Here is a 25808-nt window from a genome sequence, read left to right as displayed (position 1 = left end):
TAGTTTCCTAAGCAATTAATTTTCCACTGTCTCCTCCTTTGCCCACCCCCCACCAAAAATATTTAATGTTACAACATAAATTCTCTATACTTTCTGAACATTACTATAAATTTCAAATTAGTAGAGTCCAAACTAGTATCTATACTTGAATAACTTTTTAATTTCACAGTATGATTTCATAACTTCTGCAAGCATAACAGTCTGGTTAATAAAGCCTGTGAGTCACATATATTGTCAGCCTGTATGCACCACCTGCTACATTTCACATACTTCTGTGAGCTATATTATCTATAATTAAAATCATTATTCTAGGACACTGTAGCCTCTATCAGCATTCAGAAGTTAGTAATTTGCTTTGTTTTTCATTTTGGGAAACTCAGCTCCCTTGCTGAGTAGCACCTGTTCTGTTTACTTGTATCTTTTCAATGCCTGCATAGGGATATCAATATGAGCAACAAGAAAAAAGTATAAAAAGATTGTTACTACAAATTAAAATACTTTACCATTTATGTGCTGTTTTACAGGACTTAAAAACATCTTTCATCTCTATGATCTAATTTGTTGATTTAGTACAATATTCCTAGATTATCTAAGAACAGATTCTACTTAACACCCTTCTTTTTCAAAATCCTCCTTTTACAACTCTCAGCAAAAACCTCACTAGGACAGAAGTAAAAGTGACATCTATTAAACAAAAAGGCTTCAAATGCAGTAACACTGATTCAGTTTTCCTCTTTTTTCATTTTCTTCTGCTTCCTAACTTCCTTTTTACCTATTTTTCTTTACGTACAAAGCTTTTACACACAAACATTAAACTTTTAACTTATATGTCCAATGTCCTGTAAACTATGATTGTCTCAATTCACTACAATTCATTTAAATGTGTCAAAACCGAATTTCAATGCACTAAAATCCTTGAACCAAATATATCTTGGAGTTACATGGCTTAAAATAGTTCTATATAGGTATCACTTATTAATAAATTTCAAAGTGGTATATAAAATAAAGGAAATTCTTACCCAAGTATTCTGGTGTTCCCATGATTTCCCGGAGTTCACATGCATTTCCTATTTTTCGAGACATTCCAAAATCTACAATTTTTATGTCCCCAAGAGGATATATGCTGCTCAATAATATATTCTGTGGCTAATAAAGCACAACAAGAAATGATAAATAATATAAAACAAGAAAAGAATACTAAAATCAGAGGTAACTTAAGTAGAATTTGTTTAGCTATTAAACATTTATTGAGTCATCCACTAAACATTTACTAAACTGCTACTTAGGAGGAGCTATATAGTCAATGATAAATAAAGAAAAAAATACACTTCAAAAGTATTCTTGGTTTAAATAAAAAAAGATGGATACATTGATTGATCAACTGATTATGATATACAGAATACTCAGTAGTAAAGATTGCTTAATTCTGCTCATAAGAAAGTCCAAGAAGGCTTTGCAGTAGAGATGATGCTTAAGATGAATCCTGAAGGCTAAACAGAAGCATGCCAGTGAGAAAAGTGGTCTAGGGAATAGCACGGAAGAAGGCATGACCAAATAAAAATGCATTTATACCCAGAAAGAGCTAATGGTTCAGTAGAGTGGTATGGTTCTGTGTCTGACTATTCCCAGGATTGTACCTGAGATAGAAAGAGGCATGGGAGGGTATATGAAAAGGAGATCATCCAGGAAGGGAAGAGTCCAGTGTTCAAACAATGAGAGACAATCTGATTCAGATTTCAAGGTTCTTGTATGGCTACAGAGGAAGGATAAGGAGAAAGGATAGTAAAACGAGAGGCTGAAGTGTTACCTCAGGGTTTGGGAAGGGGCCTGAATGGTCTGGGGTGGGGTGTGGAGAAAGGAAAAGCCAAAAGACTAAAAGCCTCAAGAGAAAGATGAATGAGAATAATGGGAGCAAAGGAGTAAGGACTGGCAGGTTATCTTCAAGAGGTAGCTAAAAATTAAGTATTTCAGAGATAGACAGTTTTATACGACAAAAAGTCCAAGATGTGGCAATAAGAACAGGGTGGAGTGACATGACGGTAGCATTAAAACATATGTACTGATAGTTTTTAAAAGCCCAGAGATTAATTTGAGCTGCTCTCAAATGCAGTCTTCTATCAATCAATACAGAAGTAAGTCCACCTAGCACATGCACAGTCTAGGCAAGCATGACCTATTGTTTCTTCTCAATACCAGTTTGCAGTTAGCAGTGCAAAGCAAGAGGAGAGAAGGAACAGAGGTGTAGTGGTACTTAAAACTACATTACATTACCTTTAAATCAAGGTGTACAATGTTATTCTGATGTAGGTAATGAACTCCTTCAAGTATTTGTTTAATGAGTCTGATAATGTCATTTTCAGAAACCATTTCAGCCAACTCAGGTAAACACAAATTGAAAATTTCTCCACCTGCAGCACTGAAATAGAATCCAAAGAATAGAAACTTGAAAAATCATTGATCTAAAAATGACAACTTTTAAATACTATATACCTTTAAGTAAAAGATATGGCCACCTAAACTTTAATCTCTATATATATACATATTTAATAGGGGGTGGTGGATGGTGCTGGGAGGGATTTTTAAGAAATAAAATAAATGACAAGAATAGTTTAAATCTGGGTGCTAGTATTTACCTATGAGCTCAGCTCTGCTCCATTTTACTCATTTATTCATTAGATGTAAACATACCTGTCATCTGTATATAGATAGATATTTTGATTCTCAAGGCAATCATGTGAATCATGGATATCATTCCCATTTTACAGATAAAGAAAGAAGTACAAAGAGGTGAAATTAAGTGAGAGGGCAGAATCTGAATCTGCATGACATGGATGAGAATCTACATTCTTAACCAATATCCTGCGTTGCAGCTTTGCAAAGAATAGTTGGGGCCAGAACCCCAATATTTTTTCTTTGTTTATAAGAAGTGAATATCTAAAGAATGCCAACAAATGCATAAAATTCCTAGATTTGGAATCAAATGATTGAAATTTAAATCGTAAATCTGCTATTTGCCAGGAATATAATTTAGGGTCAATCACTTATTTGAGCTTCCTCATTTGTAAAACAGAGATGTAACTGAACTGATTTAGTCCTTTTTTTCTAAGGACTAAATCTAAATGAATGAAATAAAAACTGTCAGAAATCATGCAAAAAAAATCTAGATGGTTATGAATAAAAACTTATAAGGTATGTTTGGGAATATCTCAAGTAAAGCCTACTCTATAGGATAAATCAGAAACTCATTTATTTCACAGAACACTATTTTCCCCCCTTTGGTTCACTCCTGTATCCACAGCAACAAGAAGAGTCTGACACATAGAAGGTGCACAGTAAGTGTCTATTGAATGAATGAATAATGGAATAGACAGTCATTCTTCAGAGCAGCTGAAAGTACAATTCATTAGTCTTGGTGACTGTCAAGAGGAAGAAGTATGTCATATATATCTGGAGTCACAAGAAGGAAAAAGAATCAGTGGTCACAAATCTGAGTCTCATTGAAAATCATAGGACTGACCCTTCACACTTGCAGAGGTAACCAGGCTATCAGGCATCTGTACAGATCATGCCAATTAGAAGCTGCAGGGCTTTGTTGCGTCACACTTTACAGTATTTCAGAGAAATCTGTGGGACAGCTGCTAAGGCACATGTGGTAATGCTTCAATAATGATTACTTCATATCTCAATGACTTCCAGCCCCCCAAACTCCCAGAAAGTTCATGAGAAACTAACTTCAACATTTGACTTCAAGATTTCATAGTAAAGACAACTGGAGTATGAAAATTTTACTTTGCTATAAAACATTGTAGTAGTGACCTCCAAAGTTAGGTACCGGAAGACAACATTAGAAATTCATTCATCTAAAAAAGAAACTGATCTTTATGAATAGCTAATATTCAGACTACACATGTGGCCCCTCAGTTTACACAATTGTTTATTTGTCATAACCCTGCTCAAGGTCTCCTTAAGGAAGAGGGACTCCACAGGCCAAGCTACTTAGGATACCTCACTTCTTCCCTTTCTGGTTATGTTAGTCAGCTTTAATGAAATGAATCTTCTTAAAACAAGTGGTCAAAATATATTCCTGTAAGGACACTACAGATAAGGTTAATAATGCAATTGTAAGCAGATAAGAAAATGAAGAGATACTTCAGATTCTCTTAGAATAAGTTCTTTGCTAGGCCCTTTATAAGACATATCTGATAAGAAATCAGACCAAATAATTAAAAATTAAAAGAAAATTGTATGGAATATGGATTCCTAGCCACTATTAAAATATGGAAAATACCCAAAACCATGGGAAATACCAGAGAGATCTAAATTCTTCAGTATACAGCAGTATATGGCAGCATGAAATGCTTAGGTGGAAAATTCCTTCTTGAACACTTCATAATTATTTATATACCAACACTGACATTACACTCTCTAAAGTTAATTCAATAGACAGAATCCTCATTAATTCTAAAATTCAAAATAAAATATAAGAAAACTACTTGAGAAAACATATGTAAAGCACTTCCCAGTGCCTAGACATAAGAGGACAGGCTGCCTGTGGAAGTACCCACTAAAACAAGGCAGCCTGACTTCTATTCAGACTCTGCCTAACTAGTCACCTGAGCTGGGACAAAACATACTTCTGTTTCATCTACTGTTACATAGAGATACGTGACCAAAAATGACAGCTCTAACTTCACTGGCTTGCTCTAAGAATTAAATCAGTTAAGTCACATAAAGTACTGAGTACCACAGATGTTATAAGAATCAAAGCAGATCACCTGTAGTATTTAATACAGTGTTTGACACATAGTAAATATTCAATAAATATTAGCTATTATTATAATGAGTCAACAAATATTAATTCCAAATCTAGCCAACATCCAGCCTTTCTGAATTTGGGGGCTGCTTGTTAAACTCTGATTATGAAGTCAACTTTGTCTTTGCTGAATTAAAATTCATTTTTAGAAACACTATATTTCTTTTATATATATATATATATAAATGCACACAACATATTCTTAAGTGGAAAAAAAGGATTATAATACCATACACTTAATAGATCACAATTTTGTTTCTGAAAGTATACATACATAGAAAAATAAAATAATTTCAAAATAGAGGAATATGCCATAAAATAACCGCTGTTTACAAATGATCTCTATTTTCTATAGGCTCTAAATCTAACACAATAAATAGATGTTATTTTTATACCAGGAAAAGTATCCTAAGGGTTTGTTTATTTCAGTAACGAGATCAAACAAACACAGTGACTGTCAGCCAATCACTGTCTCTACCTCTTAGTCTGACCAGCTGACCAGTGCCTTTTGTAGGACTGCCACTTTTCCCACAAAAGAGGGAACGCTCTTTACCATAATTTACCATAGCTTTCCAAAGATGAAGCTATGGTAAGCAGAAAATGAAGAGGAGTTAAAAGGAGGAGAAGAAGCAATCACACAAGCAGCAGAAGTTAGGAGAAACTGGAAGCATAAATGGAAAGCAGTGAGGAGCAGCAGACTAACAGACCCTTTGTTAAAACAAGGCACCCAGAGCAGTGACTACAGAGAAGAAAAAAATCTCTCTGTAATCAGAGAAGCCACCTATATCATCATTGTCCTGAAAGGTAAACTCAGATATATTTCTACCCTTCCTCTCTATTGAAAAGTTTGCCCCTTGAAGGAACTCAACTAAGAAATTCAGAAATTTGGAGTATTTATGTTTTTTTGCTTATGTGCTTGTATATATGTTGTGCATCTGTGAGTGGCTGTGATAGTAGTACTTTAGTACAGTTACATTGTCGCATAAATCTATGTACTATATACTATTTATATCTACATTTGTCTTTTACAGCTTTCTAAAGCACAGTTTAGAAATTAGTAAGGAAGTCGAGAATATCATTTAAAAAACTCCCATAACACAATAAAGTTAACATGCAGAAGATTAAAATCAAACTACATGGTTTACCTTTCATTCAGGCAAGTTTACCTTAAATTCTCCTTGGGTAACTTCACTGGATGTGCTTTTCAAATAAATGAATATACAAATTATTTCAATCCTATCTGCCCATCAGACTGTTTTACAGAAAACTTCTATTTTCTGTGCCCCTAGCAATGAAAGTATGCTCAATTTCACTATACTCTATAAACATTGTATTGTCATTTCTTTCCTGAAGGCTGTTTAATTCATTTTGGGGTATCTGTGTGAGGCTACACATTATAAGTTTTCTGAAAATATATGAATATATACTATGTTCCTCTAATATTTTATTAACAGGAATCTTTACAAGTTCTTGTTATACTTTTATCATTTTTGTTCTTGACATTTCAAGCAACCTTACCCACCAATTCAAATAGGTACTATAAACTTACTTCAGTTTTTTAAAGAGTATACTTACTATTCCAATATCAAAATGATTTCACTTGTATTTTCATAGACTTCATGAAGATTAATCACGTGGGGACAAGATTTTGCCAATTCAAGTACTGCAATTTCATGTAGAATCTCTGTTCGACAGTCCTGTCCTCTTCTTCTCTTTTTTAGAAACTTTGCAGCATATTCTTGTCCAGTAGATTTTGATATACATTGTCTAACCACAGCAAATTTTCCTCTGGGGGAAAAGTAAGAACAAAAGTTAGTATAACACAGACACTGTTATAACTTTTGTCAATCCTTCAAACATCCATGCCATTAGGAATTTACCTTTGCTCTCTTAACCTAATCAAATACTACATGTACTTTTATAAAATTTATAGTATCATCACACAAAAATACAAATGGCAAATGTAATATAAGACATAATTATATTTATTCTTCACTATCATATCATTAACATGATATATTACCATTGTAGGGAGAGATCTCATTTGCCCACCAACTCCATGCCATACTCTTGATATGAGTTATTTTGTTTAAGTATGATAACAATCCTATAGAGTAAATAATATTCTGTCTGGCAGACTCCAGAGAAGATATGTATCTTGGTCTATTCCCCTCTGTTAAAAATTTTAGCTTTCCTTCAAGCAAAAAAAAATTAAATGCAAAAATGGGTATTCATCTTATTTACTTCTATTAGTGTAAACATTTTGCCTTTCAACATCACTTTTGCCAACCTTTGAAGCTTTCTATCACAATTTGTCAGTTGTTTTACCAGAGTATCTGTTAGTATTGCTCAGTAGTCCACAAAGCTTGTAACAGATATCAAAAGTGTACATGTTTTACGGAAAGTATCCAAAGACACTTCATGATTAACTAAGAAAATTCATGGTTATCAAAAGCTATGTACAAACACATTATTAAAGTCATGTTTATCGTTTTAGGAATAAACATGTTTTAGCTCTATCCAATAACAGTGTTCAACATTTCAGCCAATTTTTGAAAGACTCTGGCAAACCTATGTATTCTAAAGTAAAGATTGTGAAAGTTGCTCAGTAGTGTCCGACTCTTTGAGACCCCATGGACTATATACACAGGCCATGGAACTCTAGGCCAGAACACTGGAGTGGGTAGCCTTCCCTTCTCCAGGGGATCTTCCCAACCCAGGGACTGAACTCAAGTCTCCCACATTGCAGGCAGATTCTTTACCAGCTGAGCCACCAGGGAAGCCTGTGTATTCTAAGCCTACAGTTTTCCTAAATACTCAGCTATTTTGAGTCAGATTGTTTTAAGAAACTAATAAAAATTATTGACTGCCTACCCAGAAAATGTACACATGCCTTTAAAAAGAAAGTTTTACATATAATTCCAGAGGGTTTTTAGATTTCAAAGACTATCCATAAAGTTCCTAAGGCTGGTTCATGGATTCTAAAATTAAGAACTTCTATCCTAAGGCTCAAATGACTCACTGAATAGCAACAAATCAGGTATAAATAAAAACCTATTTTTAATATACTTTTGATTTGGGGTAGAAGTCAGGGACAGAATAAATTGCTTATGCATTTTTACTTACTATTGTCAAGGGCAGGATGACAAAGATCCCTACTCTTTATATTCTCAATTTCCTCAAAATTGGTGCCAATGAAAAGCACTGACTGGAAACTAAGATGAAAAGGTATAGCTACTAATGCAAAAAAAAAAAAAATTTTAAGAAAGTGGTCAAGCTATAATTTGATTCTTTTACATATATCAAAATAAATATAAACTCAGAAAATTTGCATGCATAAACTTATTTTTGATAGAACTTTTCATTTAAGATTTGAGAATGTTTAATTTGTATTTTCTCACCATATGCAAAAGGAATACAAATCAAAGCATTTCAATGAGCTCACAAAAAAACTCAATCAGTCCCTTTGTTTTATATTCAAAGTGTCCATGTTTATAGATTTTATACTGGATAAATTGAGTCACACTAAGATTAAATGACTCACGAAAGGTCATATATGGAAATGGACTGCCATGACTTAAATTGCAGGATGTGAAATCCTAGCTTTCTATTCTGACCACTACAAAATAATTCCTTCCTTTAAGATAGGTTTTTTTTTTTTTTAAAGAAGTAGATTCACTTCTGCCAATTCTTATTTAGATTCAGAAGTGAAAATTTGTCTAAAACAAAAAGGAAATTTTAAGTTTTATGAAGAAATTCACCTTGTAAAACTTAGGAAACAAAGGCTAGTTAGCCAATAACTCTGTCCATCTGAAATAGTTTACAGTACCAGCTGTAACAATTAAGTTCTGCTGTAATTTTATAATTATATCTACAAGCCAGAATTCTCTCAGAAACAAAGAGCAAAATTAAATAACACTTTAACTGTTTCAGGTATTCTCATGAGGCTTACAAGAATAGTACTTGTTAATGCAGGGCAAAGATGACCAAACAGTATTGGTAATTACTTATTTGCCAATGTTCATCGCTAAATAAAAGCCCTATGAGGGCAGAAACCCTATATGTCCTAATTATTAATCATAAAATCTATACTTCACTAACTAACACATAATAGAAACTGAAATATCTGTTGAATGAATGCAAGAGTTATGGACCTAGTACAGTACCATACATTGTGCTATTATGTATACTGTACTTAAAGCATTCACATTTTTAAACCTTCGAGACTCAAACTTTTACACACATATTCATTTATGTGTGTCTGTCAATCGCTGTCGTGTCTGACACTTTGTGATCCCATGGACTGTAACCCACCAGGCTCCTTTGTCCATGGAATTCTCCAGGCAAGAATACTAGAGTGGGTAGCCATTCTCTTCTCCAGAGGATCTTTAAATATTTTTACCATAATTATCAGATGACTTAGGGAAAAAAACAAGTATTTGTTTCCCATTCTAAAATGCTAATTGTCATTTAGAAGTATCCAAAATAATAGTTAGGGCTTCCCAGGTGGCACTAGTAGTAAAATATCTGCCTGCCAATGCAGGAGATACAAGACGTGGGTTCCATCCCTGGGTCAGGAAGATCCCCTGGAGAAGGAAATGGAAACCCGCCTCAGTATTCTTGCCTGGAGACTCCCATGGACAGGGAAGCCCGGTGGGCTACACAGTGCATGGTGTTGCACAGAGTCGGACACGACTGAGAGCCTAAGCACACACATAAAATAATACTTAACACATAATGTCCCTATATGAAATTTAAGAGAAACATTTAGGAAAATTTAAAACCTTAACAATAGTACTTAATGTATAACCTAAAAGGGCAAGGCTAGCTAGATTTCCCAGCAGCTAAAAGGCCTAGTTAGTTACTCTTCTACATTCTAGAACAGACAATAAAATGTGAAAGGAGGGGGGAGGGTAAGCCACAAAAGAAGCTGACGTTTATTTCTGCATCTGCCTCACCCTTCTAACCACAAGAAGTCCTATGAAACCTTGATTCAGTTGGGGGAGGGGTGGAAAAAACTTACCCAACATGTTAAAAAACAGGAACAATGCAAAGTTTTTTGAGAACAGTCAAAAATTAACTGCTAACTTTTACATATCTTATTCTAATTTGTTTAAAGAAAAATTCTAAAACATTAAACATCTTAAAACTAATTTAAAAACTGATTTATAAAGATAATTTTGTAATCATCACATGCTAGAATTATTATGTTTGTATGTTTCAAAATGTATAAGCCTCAGAAGAAACAAGATTATGATCCTAATTTTTACTTTGCAAAAGTGTGGGATAGTATCAAAATTGGTAAAATATTGAAAGAATTTAAAGCAAATTCATGGCAGATGAAAGGTCATGACTTCAATTTATCAAGGTTTATTAATGAGACATATCAATATTTACCAGGTGACTCATTAGGCCATATCAACTAAAAGAAAAAAGGTCTCTTTTATGAAGTTATTAAAAGATGAAATATTAGGAATCTGAATTTGTTTTCATCAGAGTTTATCATGAGTGTTTGCTCTAAAATGTTATAAACTGAGTCAAGTTTATGATTGTGATTTATGATGGCACCCCAATTACAAAACAATTTCAAATTATTAATATTGTTCCCAAAGTTTATATTCTCCAAAACCATCAAAGAAAAAAAATCAGTCTTTCTAACTCCCACACAGGCTATCTCAATAAAGTTTTGTTGTATTCCAGATGGTAAGACGTTAAGAATATTGCATCCATTCTAGACTGTTTCATTTTAAGACTGAGGATAAAAAGCTACAAAGTGATCCAGAAGAGGATACATGGATCAAGGAACACTGTCTGGAAATCAGGTCATAAGATGAGCATCTAACAAAACTGATAACATTTAGCTACATTCAAATCTCTAAAGGATTTTTACATGGATATTATATGCAGCTACAAAAGGGGAACCATGTATATTAGGTAGAGATTAGCAGAAAACAGAATTCTGTGTCTAAGTGCCCACAAGATGGAACAGACACATTCTGAGGAAGTGAGTTCCCTATTCCTGAGACATTCAAATTGAGGCTGGACAAAAAAACTTGACAGGAAAATTACAGGAAAAATTGCTGCACTGCATAAAAAATTATATTAGAAGGCCACTGACCATTGAAGTTCTTCCAAAGCAAAGACTCTATGACTATTTAATGAGTAATGAGATACAGACAACTAAAGAACACTTACTCTTTCCTGTATAATGCAAAGAGAAATAATTACAGACTTAGAACTAAACTATTTCTTTAAAATACCATGAAAGGTTTTAAAAACTATATCTTTTCATAAACCACTAAAAGGCCCAAATATTTTACACACAAAATTAAATAAATAAATATGCCTGGAATTATGAAATAAATATGCCTTCATATTTGGTTCTTAGTCTGATGGCATAGATATTATCACCCTTATTTTGTAAAAGAAAGACTGCTCCCAATATCTGACAAGTGAAAAAGCCAGGACTTGCCTTCATCTTTGACATAAAAGACCACCAAGAACAGAATTACTTGCCATGTTTCAGTCAATTTTTGTTTTCACACTGACATTATCCAAGACAAAAAATCATTCATACTATTTTACTGTGCATCCATCAACACAAACATGGGCTTTTACTATTTTAACATAAAAATCAAACTAAAGACAGAAAATGATCACCATCCTCCCTTTGTTAAGTGTTTAAATTTAAAGCTCAAAATGCTGAATACATAACAAATTATTTGGTATATCTCTTGTAATTTTCATATATATTCAAATGGTAGTGTTAAATTTAGGTCTCATAATTTCAGGTCATTCCTCGGCCTGAAGGAATTTACACCTTCGTTAAACAAAAACGGATCAGTATCAGTGTAAATAAATACAGGTTTTACTTACAGAACATGCATTGTCATATGGAATTATATTATCAAATATAAATTAATTCATTTTGTTTGGAAAGAAGAAGGAGGAGAATCTCCATATTTTTTTAGGCTGGCACAATAACCTAAGAATTGGAAAAGCTATTCAACAAAAACTTTATAGCATTCTACTATTTTATAAATATTAACTTGTTTAAGACTCACAACAACCATATAAAATATATACAATTACCTTCATTCCCACTTCTCAGATGAGGAAACTACAGAACTGAGAGGAACAGTACTCTGAGATCAAACAGCAAATGGCTAACCCCAAATTTGGATGACAGTCCACTATGCTAAGCTGCCTCTTCCCTTGGACAAACTCAAGTAAAAGCCCTGACTTCCCACCATGGGCTATGAAGTGAGGTGCGATATATCATACACGCTCAGTAACCCTCCGTGGATTTGATTTCCAGGTCATTTAAGACTAGATCCCTGTATATATCAGCAGAGATGAGGACTTTTCTTTCTAATCATTGCTAAATAATAATCAAGTGAGTTTTATAAAAGCACAGACAAAGAAATCCTGTGATTTTAAACACACACACACATGAAAAGTTTCCTTACCTTCCCAGTTCTTTAGATGTAAGTGTATAAAAATTATTAAAGTTTTCCACTTTAATTGGAGTTTGAGGAGTGGTAGTTAGCATGCCTGAAATACTTCGGCAATCAAATCTTCTCCTCAACATGATGACTCCCAGATAGGCTTCTTCAGTCACTTATTTTTATCTGTTTAAAAAAAGAGGAGATGCAGGGTATAACTTATATGCAATTAAGGGAAAAAATGTTATCTCAGACAGGATATGCGTTATACTGTACAGCTCCAAATATAGCTATAAGGTACAACCAAAAAAAAAGAAAAAGACGGAAGAAGATTTAAAAGCATATTCTACCCCATAAAAAGAAAAACAAAGACCAGACACATAAATTGGTATCACCTAAGTTACTGAATTTCATTTCAGAATAAAACTACTGAAAATGCCTGTAAGACCTACCAAATTCTTTTAAAAAGTTAATATTGTAATATAATCATTCAATTTCATTTTAAAACTTTGATTCTTTAAAGTTGTACCTTCACATAACAAGATAATTTAACATAGAAAAACAATTATTCATTTTAAATTTAATTTTACATGGGCAAACAAATATAGTGGCAAATTCACATGTTGTGAGTTATATTACTGACATCTGAGTCACTAAAATAAATAGACTTGCTTCATGGGTCTTAGATTCAGAACCCAGCACAGAGTATGAAGAGCTGTATAATTTTGTCGGATGAGTGAGCAACTACACATAAAGCCCTATTCTGGAGTTCTAATCTGTATCTGAAGCTCATATTTATCTGGAACTTTTATGATATTTACAAGTATTCAGTTTTAATATTAAAACTACTATTCCACATTAATTGAATTCATATAATGACAAACTACATATTTTTAGATACTTCCTTCTGCTATGCCTATGTAATAGAAGACCCAGTATTATTCTTCTAGCACACTCTTACAAGAATCCCTAAGCTTTTTTCCTTCTCTGTCACGTTTTTCCTCTGTTTATTTCCTACTTGACATGTTCTATACCTTCCTACATTCAAATGCCACCTATATTCAACTTAGCAAGTGAACAGTGTGATTAGAGGGGAGTGTTTTCAGTTTCTGTATTTCCTTGGTTTTAAGTCGGCATTTTTTTTCTCTTGGCCTTTGGAAAAACAGACCTAACTAGTTTTGAGGTACATCTCTAGTGTTCCAAAATTAGCAGAGTACCACTCTGAAAATAACATTTGGACTGAGCCACATCTGAGTCTGATTCCCATTTATCCATCATACCAGTTATGAGGCATTTACCTTTGCTGCTGTTCTGAGGTGAATTATGTCCCTCCCTTCAAAATTCCTACCTTAAAGTCCTAATCCCCTAGTACCTCAGAAAATGACTGTATTAGGAGAAAGGGCCTTTAAATGGGTAATTAAATTAAAATGAGACCATTAGGGTGGGCCTTAAAGCAATACGCCAAGTTAAATATCTTCATTAAAAAATTGTGATTAGGATGCAGAAACACACAGGGGAAGATCAGAGGAAGACACAGGGAGAAGGCCATTTACAAGCCAGAGAAAGGCCTCAGAAAAGCCAAGCCTGTTGACACCTTGACCTCAAAATTCTATTCTCCAGAACTGTAAGAAAGTTAATTTCAAGTTGCTTAGGTCACCCTATCTACAGTACTTTGTTACAGCAGCCTAGCAAAGTAATACAGCTACTTTTATTTTTTATTTTTTTTTACAGCTACTTTTAAAAAGAAAGAAAGTAGTATTTCAAATGTGTCGGAAGGGATACAAATATAACAAACACTTGGAGGTTTCAATCTTATTCTTTTGTTTGAATTAAAAATAAATAATCACAGACAGAGTTGGTCCCTTCTTTTCATCCCACTAGCCCTGGGGAGGAGAGCTTATCATTTCCTTGCCAACATATGCCCCATTCAGACAGTTTTGTGATTTACTTTGCATTTCTCTTGATTACTAGCGAGGAAAGCTGCAGTTCTGCTGCCCCTAAAGTGTGGATGAATCATAGAATCTATCTTGCAGTGCTCTAAATACTAAAAATTAAAATACAGACTCATGAAGAATGAAACTGGTACAGTGCTAGTCGTGAAAGCACATCGCGGAGTTCAGTAAACAAATACTGTGAGTACTCTCTGAAAGATCTTCTCCAGTGACAGTCCCCGCCACTGTTGAACAGCTTACCCCATCTCCCTATACAAAACTCTCACCCCAAGTTAGCTTAAACTAGTTCTTAAAATCTGTCTTTTTTATTCCGTTTTGATGAACTATTTATATACCTTAGTTCTGATGGCATTCAGTTTCACTGTTCACATATTCCTCTCTGAAAAATCAATATGGTTACCAATTTCTATGCTTAGTGTTTTTTTCTTCAGGTCATTCTTGGGCTTTAAGATTTTTTTTCTCTAAATTTACAAGTCTATAGATTTGTATGCTTACGATCATATTTATGTTATTAGCATATATACAGAAAGAAGGGATATACCTGTATCAAAGATACAAATTGGGCTACATTCCCAACACTGTTCCACATCAGGCCTTAGGAATCATGAGCACAAGAACACAGCAAATTTACCCATAGAGACAGAGTGTAGGTTCTTGATTCTAAGATGTTCACCTTATCTAGATTCTAGAATCTAAGATGTTTATCTTATGCAGTAATACCTCAGCTAAAAAGCAATCTATTCGTAAGAATCTAGTAAAACAGAGATATATTTTATAATTATTTTCTGTTCTCAAGTTTCAAAAGAATCAATATGAATCTTAGATGTTGTCAAAGACATGCTTAATGAAGCATGATTTATAATAGTGGGAAAAAACCAGAAAGCTTTCAGAGTGAATGCATCTCAAAGTTTAACAATAAGGAAATGGTTAAATATACCTAAATAACAGGATATTACATACCTAATAAAAATTGTGCTTTCAAATATTTTAACTCATATAATGAAAAAAGGAAGATGAAACTTTATATACAATATGTTAATTTTGTTATAAATATATGTTTGTTATATATAATTTTCAAATATGTTTTAAATAATATTGTTAAATATAAAACCAAATAGATGAAAATACAGGAAACTATGACAATATATTAACAGTGGTTATCTTTGGATTGTGAAATTATGGCAGTATTTATACTCTCCTTTGTTTAAGTTATCTATATGAAGCTAGTGTAGACAAAAAACTAACAAATGCCTTTGGCTAAAAAAGATGGCTGTGAATATATATGACTAGACTCTAAATGCAGAAACTAACCCATGTGCAACAGTAAAACATCTCTTTACACATTAAGGGTTTACTTGGCTGAAAGTACATGAACCATTATTGCTCAGATTTTTTAAGGCCTCAACGTTTTCTCTGCATTTATTTAGAGCAGATGGTGTTCATTATGCAAGTAACAGGTCCATTCTTATGCAAAGACCATACAGGCATTTAGGGTAAATACTAAGCAAGAATCAATACCCTGTTTAATACCACCCAGAATAAACAATTTTATAAATTCTGAATTAACATCAAAGTTCTATATAATAAATAATAATTTGTAACCTTAAGATATATGGCTTTATTATATTACTTGTGAAAATTCAAATTCACCTCAGGATCCCTCTTAAAAAAAAATCCAAAGTATGATATTTAAATACTATACTAACAGGTATTAAGTTTTATAATACCTATTTAGTTATGAGAAGGAAAAGAAAAGCTAGTGTTTTTTAGGACTGGAATAAATCATGATAATATAAACAGGGCCTAATAATCAAGCTACTTAATAGCATTTCCTAATACTAGACATTGGAGTATGCTTAGTCTTTTACCCTAACAAATTTTTTCCCCTCACATGTACTGTTGGTCATCGTAATGGATGAATGACCTATGGATATTTGTATATTTGTATGGCTATAAATGCAGCTGAAAGCAGCATAGGACAATCAGCAGTTTTTGAAACACATGCTGGTTCAAAAATCATTTTTTGAATTGTGTTACATTTCACTCTGGCTCTGAACATGCTGGAAACACAAACTATGTCCCAGAAAAAAGGAAAAACACATTTCTGAAGGTTAGACTTTAAACTTACCTACAGACTGCTAATACACCTATATTACAAACTGCTTTAGGGATCCATACAGCATGCCATAAATCATATCTTCCTTCTATTTACAGCACTTGCACCAACTGCCACAGCCTAAATATTTTTCTATTTCCTATCCTTTGGCCAATTTTGTATATAACAGAGCAAGAATGTCACCTTTGTCCACCAATCCCTCCACAAACACCATGCTACCCTTTACGTAAGATTTAATTCTTGGGTACATGAAGGTTATCAGTTAATTTTCCGTCTTGCATCTTCCTAAATTTCTCACGAAATTTTCTTTAACTCCAACAAGCAATCACTGACCTTTTCTTGCTTTCTGCCATAATTCACAATCTATAACCGATTCTAAATTACCAATAATCTGTGCTAGTTACTCAGTTGTGTCCAATCCTTTGTGACCCCGTGGACTGTAGTCTGCAAGGCTCCTCTGTCCATGGAATTCTCCAGGCAAGAATACTAGAGTAGGGAGCCATTCCCTTCTCCAAGGGATCTTCCTAACCCATGGATAGAACTGGTGTCTCTGGCGTTGCAGGCGGATTCGTTATTGTCTGAGCCACCAAGGAAGCCCAAATTACCAATGTATCCCTTTAAAGAACTTTACTCCCTGCATGTGTGCTAAGTTGTTTCAGTGATGTCTCACTCTTTGCGACCCTATAGACTGTAGCCCACTAGGCTCTTCTGTCCATAGGATTCTCCAGGCAAGAATACTGGAGAGGACTGTCATACCCTCCTCCAGGGGATCTTCCTGACTCGGGAATCGAACTCCTGTTTCTTACATCTCCTGCATTAGCAGGTGGGTTCTTTACCACTAGAGCCACATGGGAAGCCCATAACACTTTATTAGGCTACACTAAAAAAAAAAAAAATCTCAAGGGACTTAGTAGGCAAAATGTGTATGTGTGTATGTGTGAGTAGGTACACAATTATAGACATAATCAGGCACTAAAAACAGTAAAAGGATAATAGAAAGCAAGATATAATAAAGCTTCCAATTACACAGTACTGCCAGGAATAGTGGAATCTCAAGTTTATTTGTAGAGATTTTTTTCTTCATTAACTCTCATTACAATAATTACAAGAAGAATTCAGATGGGATCAGTGAAGGAAGGAAGAGGGAAAATGTTAGGCTTGATCTGGAACTAAGTTTACTAGGAGAAAGCAAATATGATGTGATCAATAGTGAGATTAAAAAAAAAAACCCTTATAAACCTCTAAATGGCTCTACTGAAAAATGCTCATCATGATATTCACCTCAAAGTTATCTTATAAAAATGTTTCATAAAATCTAACACATCATATGACAACAAATAAAAACATTTGGAGAATTAACTTGTCTGCTTTGATCCCTGCCTTAGCTCCCTGGTACCTAGTTCAAACCCTTACACCAAGACACACAAAACCCTTCGTGGCCAGCTTCATTTCCTGCCACACTTGTATCTCATATTTTGCCTCCACAGCTCTGTTACACTTTTCTGTCTGAACATCCTTTCTACCTTTCCTTAAATGGTTAACTTTTTATTTAATCTTCTTACCTCAACAAAGAATGTCATCTCCCCCAGGAAGCTTTGCCTAAAACCCACAGGTTGTCTTTAATGCCTGTACTTTATGCTTCAAACAGGAGGACCCTTGACATACCTCTTTACCTCAACATGTAACATGTTAGACTGCAATTATATTTAGTGTCTAAAGGATAACAACTATTTGCTTTCTTGCCTAAACTCCCAGCATGGTGTCTGGCACCTGGTAGGAATTTTTTTAAATGTCTGATGAACTGAACTTAACATTGAATATTAAGTTTATATTAACAATATTTCTTAAGAATTAAGAGATACAGCAAGTATTTTTAGGTACATCTCACATCTTCAAGCGTTTAGCAGAATTTGAGATCCATTTTGAAATTATAATATTGGGGCTTCAAATGCAGCTAATCTCTGCTTAATTCAATATTTGGCTAAATAAAATAAGAAATATTTTAAATTGCTATCAGAGAACTTCAGGTTTAAACAGGAGAGCCATGCAGTCTGGAAACATGGATAAAATTATTATATCATGTATTATAATATAATACCAACAGATCATTTATTTTGCATTTACCTATCTTTCCAGACTAGGTAGCCACATGTTATTATGCCCCTACTTCAGCTAATCAATATTTTAAGAGCTATTTCAATCAGGAAATCCAGATACTTGTCCTGCAAAAGGACTGATAAATTAAGATCCTCATGAAGAAATCTGAAAGGCAATGTAAAGCAAAGTAAGACACAAGATTACAGGGAAAAAAAGCTTTTTCTTTCTGCACGAGCATTTACAGCTACCAAGTTTTCCCTATGAAACCGAGGAACTGGAAATTTATTTATCTAGAATCCATCAAAATAAAGAACTTTCTGCTAATGCGGCAGAAGAATCCATTTCTAATTAGTCATTGATTAGAAACAAAGGTATTGGTGTAGGGAAAGGGATGATGACGATTTTCAGTTTCACGGAAGAGACCATTCCTTCTACGTATTCTACTAACAGGTTCATTGGTTTGTTTGTTTTTTTTAAAGACTGAATAGAAAGTATAACCCAAGAATTTAATCCTTTGAAAAATCACAACAAGAAGCCAGCTAACTGACTCTAGTCTAACCAGTCTAGTAAACACTATCCAAGAGCTAAAGTCCCAGGTAATGACCTTAGACCTGATTCTGTGTCACTTCAGTAAGACCAGGTGCTATCTCTTCCACCTTCAGAAGGAGAGTTAAACCCTATAATTGTGAACCAGGATGGAAAGATGTTGAGAACAGAAATATAGTGGGCCAACAAACATACAGTGCTTTTCATTCATCAGATGGAAAATTAAGTTTCTGTTGCAAAATAAAGTACTGTTTACTTATAGCATCTCTGAAGTACTGTTTATTCAGTAAGTATTACAATGCAAAATGAAATATGATCCTAGGATTAAAGATGAAACTGTCATTTCACTGTTAATATTAAAATTTTTAAATGCTAAAAATATTAACTATTCCCTCTTTTAAAGAAGTTGCAAAGGGTCTAGGACACCACAACACGTGCTGCATATAAATGAAAAGAAACTCACTAGTTTAGATGTTCAGAGTGGTCCTGAAATTCAAGGTTACATGTATTTTGGGGGAAAATGATAAATAAATAAATCAAAAAAATCAAAAGTTCATAAAGCATGTCCTGAAAATTACATTTGTCACATTATATTTATATAAACATATGTAACTTAATTCTTACAAACATTTGTTAACTGAAATAGTCAAAGAAATCCTTTGATAAAAATCTATTGTAGAATACAAAATACTTAAAATCACTGAATTTTGTCATCAAAATTGTAAAATACTAAAATAACTAAAACATTTAGTTTTCACAAGTGGAAAGTAAGTACACAAATGACTGTTAATGTTTTTGACAAAACCAATACCCACAGAACACAAAGAATTCCTAAAAGAAAAAAAAAAAATCCTTTAAAAGCAATACATCTAGTAGCACTGTCCTACTTAGCTGCCAATACGCACTGCAATATAGTATACATGCAACTGTAAGACAATTTTAGGATCAAGTGAAAGTGTCAGTAATGGATTTCCTTGATTCCTGCATTTAAAAAATTGGGTCTGTAAGTAAAAACAGGGAAATTTTGATAAAGAAATTCTCTCTTATAATTATCAAACAGCTTCAAAAACCAAGCATTTAAAATGTATTTAAATGTTTACTTAACACTGATAAAAAAAAAACTCTCAGTGCAAGTTTAAAGATAGAATTGTTTGATTGGAAACATGCCATCAAATGCATGTATCTTCTTCAGCTTTGCTATTAATATTCTGGCACAGTGATCAATTAGTCAGTCTCAACTTTCCTGAAAACTGATTCTATCTTAAGTGAAAGTTGCTCAGTTGCCTCTGACTCTTTGTGACCCCATGGACTACACAGTCCATGGAATTCTCCAGGCCAGGATCCTGGAGTGGGTCACCTCCCTTCTCCAGGGGATCTTCCCAACCGAGGGATTGAGCCCAGGTCTCCCGCACTGTGGGCAGATTCTTTACCAGCTGAGCCACCAGGGAAGCCCAAGAATACTGGAGTGAGTAGACTATCCCTTTTCCAGGGGATCTTCCCTACCCAGGAGTTGAACCAGGGTCTCCTGCATTGCAGGTGGATTCTTTACCAACTGAAGCTATGAGGGAAGCCGGATTCTATCTTGGCCAACTGGTAATTCAGTTTTCAATGAGCCCAAGAGAATCTACAACTATTCTGTCCACACACAAAAATGAAAGGACTTCGATAACACAATTTTTACTTTTAAAACTTGAATATATTGCCATGTAAATATAGCTCACCTTAATTTCAAGTCCATATTTTAGAAAAGTGATGTAAAATGTATGATAGGTACCTCAAGAATAAAGCAGCTACTAATAACTTCAGCTATTAAAACAGGAAAAAAAATTAAAAACTGAACATCTGCTCAAAGGAGGGTGAAGGGGAAAGAAGAGAGTTTTAAACTAGGACACTGTTTCTGTGGAACAACTTTTTCAAACACACAGCATTTTATGGGCATGTGGTTTAATATTTGTAAAACAAACACTTTGGAAGTTGCTGAAAACTACTTCTGGACAATTTACTATAGAACCAGTGGTGAATCAATGACAAAGTAGGTTTATCATCTTTTAATAAGATTGTGGGCCCAGGCTCAGAATGCCAGGTTATATATGCTGCCACTTGCCCAGCCATCTCAGTAGACCATGCTGTCTCAGCGCACACATTCTCAAACTCTTGAGAATCTGTAAGGGCAATCAATGCATCACACATCACTGGACATCATCAGCACCAGAGATGTAAACATTACACTCTGGCCAAACAGTCAGCGAATGTGACGCTCAGACCTAATGTAACTGAAATCTGATCAATATGTGGCTTTAAAATGTTTTCCTTTCCTTAATTTCAATTTGCAGATTGATGTTGGAAGGCCTCTGTCCCATCACAGCCAGAGGAAGAACTAACATTAGCTACTAGCCGCCCACAGTCTCTTTCAGCTTCGTCTCTAAGGGAATTCAAATGAAGCGCTTTCCCTATATAAAACAAAGAGTTGAGTAAATGTCAAAACCGTAGCCGTCACGCAGCTGTATTACATGGCGTCAAAATAAAACCAGATCGCAGGAAATCACGGAAACAACTGCAACTCGACTTCTCTATTCACCGGCTTTAAAAAAATCTGTTCATAAGTAGTAACTGAAAATGTCCCACAAGATGAGCAAAAACTTTCTCCCGACGAAAGGCAGCTGTGCGCAGGATGTGTCCATGAGTCCAGATGTGAACACGTCCTGGGGCCCACACCCCAGCTGTGAACTCGGATGGGACCTGAGTGGGAGTCCCACTCGTGGTCCAAAGGGACCACGTCGACGCGACGTGGAAAGGACGCGAGCGAGCCGGTGGAGAAGGGGGTCCCGCGGAATGAGACCCGGGAAGAGACCGGGCCACACACACACACACACGCACGAGCACACACACACGGACCCGGCTGAGAAAGGTACTGGGAGGTCCAGCCGCCGTCCCGAGCGCCGCACCCAAAGGAACCAGGGAAGCAGGACTCCAGCCGGAATGCGGCAAGGGGTCCGGAGCAGTCGGGCCACCCGGGGACGACGGTGTCTGAGCCCATCTTCCCCAGGCCGGAGGTCTAAGCCGACCCCGGATCCGCCCACACTGCTGGCATCCCTCCTCGGGACCCCTCCCACGTTCTGGGTCTCCTTTCCACCAGTAAAGGGGGCTGCTTTAGGGGTTTGGAGTCGCAGCCCCCAGCCTACCCGCCAAACCCAGCAGGACCGAGGACAAGCGAAGCGGAAGACACTGACCGCTCGGGCCGCAGCAGGTTCTCCCGGGGCTGCCCCCTCCAAGGGGGCTCCAATCCCGCCCCACGCAGGTGGCCACGACAGGACACGTTCTCCAGCTCTAGCCCCTTGAGGTGCCGCGCAGCTCCGAGCGTGGCAGGACCCACTTTTACCCTTCCGGACAACGGCTAACAGTTGTGACCTGACCTCCCCAGTGAGGTGGCTCCCGACTACGGCGGCGAAGACGGTGACGGGAGCGTACAGTTTAGGTTTGAAAACTGCAGCCGCGTTGCGGGGCAGGGCTGTAGGCTAGAACCCACCCCCTGGGTCTCGAGAACCAATCCAAGCGCACGCGGAGGGCTGGGCTGTCACGTGACGGGAGGGGCGGAGCGCCGGCCTGCAGCGCGTGCCGCGGGGCAGGGCTCAGCGGTGAAGGGGTGCGGCAGGCGCCGGCCTTAGGAGGCTAGGCGGAGCTGCACAGCAGGTGGGGCGCTCCAGCAATTACGGCGAGCGAAGAGTGAGGTGGGCGGTAGCCTGACCGCGCAACCGGCTGTAACTCTAACCGAGTGCATCCCGGCCTTCAGAGTGGTCAATCCACAAGGACTGAGTATCGGCAAACTAGGGACCGGGAAGAAGCAAAATTAGTCGCTGCTTCGGACTCATTCCCAAACTTCTGTGCCTGTTTTCAGACTGTTCCCAGTCATCTTCCTTATCACCTGAACACACTCGGCCAGTGGAAGCTCCAGTTTGCTATAACTTGGCAAACATCAACATCGCTTGGGGATTTATGGAACTTGGGCTCCACCTCTCAAGTCCGCTCCAGCGAATTGAGGTCTTCTGAGGCATGGCTGAAGTCAGTGTAAGGAGAGTCCAAATAAGATGAATGACTGTTTATGCATTTAGGGTGCTAAGGGAAAAGCTGAAAGCCCCACAGCAAGCCACTCAGGATCTGTTATATATTCAAGAGAAAGAAAAATATGCAAGTCTCGTGGAAGACACAGTTGAAGGGTATTTTAATAATTGTTTAAGACTATTGGAAAAATAGGGCTAACCTGGTGGCTCAGTGGTAAAGAGTCTGCCTGTCAATGCAGAAGAGACAGGTTCGATCCCTGGTCTGGAAAGATCCTCTGGAAAAGCAAATGGCAACCCAATCCAGTATTCTTGCCTGGGAAATCCCATGGATAGAGGAGCCCCAAAGTCTACAGTCCATTAGCTTGTAAAGAGTCCACAACTTAGTGACTGAACAACAACATTGGGAACATATACCGGGAGGGGAATTGTTTTTAACAGATTTCTCCAAGCAAATTTCCATCAAGCCATCCATTTCCTCTTCCATACTGTATTTTTCCCAAGATAAGTACATAAAATGACTCACAAAAGTCTTCTTGTTACTTAACTGACTCATCCCAGTTTAATGTGTCTATTCCCTAAACCTTGTCACTTGGAGAATATTGCCTTCATCTATATACTTTCTTGTTGCTAATAATTGGACTGACAAGCCTAAAGTTAAGATGGAGAAAAAATAAAACTGCATGCTGAAATGGATTTTTCAGCTATCGTTATCTAAGAATAAAAAAGCAGTGAGACCGTTGTTTCCATCTTTTCTTTTAGGAACACGGGGCGGTTCCTAGAAGGCTTAGCACTGGGCCGGTAACCTACAGAAATCTCATGCCTGCAATATGGTGGTGATTTCTGTTTTGTCTATGCTTGTGTGTGTGTTTAATTCTGGACCTCCTCAGTGTCGACATTTGATCAATAGCCAGCTCTTAGCAGTCTCCTCACACTCAGTCCATCTTCCCTTCTGTCACTAATCCCAACTAACCACATCCCTTTACACTGCAGACCTTTCCCTCTCCCATCACTGCTTTAAACCAAGCTTCCTTGTGGTCACAAGCCCTCTGCTCTAACCAATCACTGATAGGCTGGTAAGTCTTTTCATGTCTTGTTTTTTCCTACCTCTGCCTAGGCTCCAGCTTTTCACCATCCTCCTCATCAGCACCTATTCATAAATTTCCTACTTTAAGAAGTTACACCTTCCAGAAATCACAAATCTTTACTGATTTCTGCTTTCTACTCCCAGCCTGATCATCTCTTTGCCCTCTGTTCCTAGGTGCAGGACTTAAACTTGTTCCTTGTATTTCTCTTATGCCCCTAAATAGATTGTTAACCCTTGTTCCTTGGGGTCAGATTTGCCGGCTAGCATTTGTGTGCTTAGTTGCTCAGTCGTGTCTGACTCTTTGCAACCCTGTGGATTGCAGCCCACCAGGTTTCTCTGTCCATGGGATTCTCCAAGCAAGAATACTGAAGAGGGTTGCCATTTCCTTCTCCAGGGGATCTTCCCAACTCAGGGATTGAACCCATGTCTCCTGTGTCTCCTGCATTGCAGTCAGACTCTTTACCTGCTGAATCATCTTATATCAAGAGCATTCAGCTACGCTTACTTGGTCTCAGGCTCTGTGGTACAAGGAACAAGAAATTCCTGGTATTGAGAAACAGACCATCTGTGATTTTGCAGTAAAACTCAGGAGTCAAAACACGCTTCATCCTACCTTATTTGCTAAAGTCATTCATAGTCATGTCAAAGGTGCATGTCCTTGCCTTCATCCTTCGAATGGGAAATCCCCATGTGACCTCCTGGTCATTCTGTGGTCACTGCTGCTGACCACACAGTTCAATAAACTGATCCTTGAACACCACACACTGACAAGAGATGGTGATTGTTATGGGCTGAATGTGTTTCCACCAAACTGATGCACTGAGGTCCTAGCCCCCAGTACCTCAGAATTTGACACAGTTTGGAGATAGGGCTTTTACAGTCCGTGGGGTGACAGAGTCGAACACAACTAAGTGACTGAGCAGGCAGGCAAGAGCATACAGGTGGGCCACAATCCAAGATGAAAAGATGACACCTCAGCAAAAATGAAAAGGCAGCCTACTGAATGGGAAAAACGTTTTCAAATCATATATCTGATAAGGGGTTAATATCCAAAATACATAAAGAACTCATAGAACTCAATAGCAAAAAAAATCCAATCTGATTTTAAAATGGGCAATCTGAATATACACTTTGCCAAAGAAGACATACAGGTCGCCAACGTGTACGTGAAAAAAATACTCAACATCATTAATCATCAGGGAAATACAAATAAAATCATAATGCAATATCACCTCACACTTCTCAGAATACTTATTATAAAAAAAAAAATGTTGGTAAGAATGGGGAGAAAAAGGAACACTTGTACCCTGTAGGTGGGAATGTAAATTGGTGATGGAACTATGGGGGTTCCCCTGAAAATTAGAAACAGAACTGCCTTGTGATCCAGAAATGTCACTTCCTGGTATTTCTCTGAAGAAAATGAAAACATTCAGTGGAAAAGATATACGCACTCCATGTTCATTGCAGTATTATTTACAATAGTCAAAATAGCGAAACAACCTAAATGTCCATCAATAGACGACTGGATAAAGAAAAAATACATATATATACATATATTTGTGTATATATACATACACACACACACAACAGAATATGATTCAGCCATAAAAATGATGAAATCTTGCCATTTATCCAATATAAATGGACATTGAGGGCATTATTCTAATAGAAATAAGTCAGACAGACAAAGAAAATAC

General features: G+C 36.4%; 1 protein-coding gene across 1 annotated transcript in view; it reads right to left on the bottom strand.

The window, feature by feature from the left end:
- The window catches only part of STK17B (serine/threonine kinase 17b), a 30006-nt gene extending 7550 nt beyond the window's left edge, over nt 1-22456 (bottom strand). Inside the window, exons 1-5 of the mRNA XM_040228891.1 lie at nt 22200-22456; nt 12283-12444; nt 6389-6601; nt 2272-2416; nt 1020-1146 (exon numbers count right to left, since the gene is read on the bottom strand). Of these exons, the coding sequence (XP_040084825.1) occupies nt 1020-1146; nt 2272-2416; nt 6389-6601; nt 12283-12404 (607 nt within the window). The 5' untranslated portion in view covers nt 12405-12444; nt 22200-22456. The remainder of the gene's footprint in view (nt 1-1019; nt 1147-2271; nt 2417-6388; nt 6602-12282; nt 12445-22199) is intronic.
- Between the last annotated feature and the right edge of the window lie 3352 nt (nt 22457-25808).

This window comes from Oryx dammah, unplaced genomic scaffold (assembly GCF_014754425.2).
Source record: "Oryx dammah isolate SB20612 unplaced genomic scaffold, SCBI_Odam_1.1 HiC_scaffold_27, whole genome shotgun sequence".
Lineage (NCBI taxonomy): Eukaryota > Metazoa > Chordata > Mammalia > Artiodactyla > Bovidae > Oryx > Oryx dammah.
The sequence above is the reverse complement of the archived record's forward strand: the minus strand, read 5'-3'. Positions and strand labels throughout refer to the sequence as shown.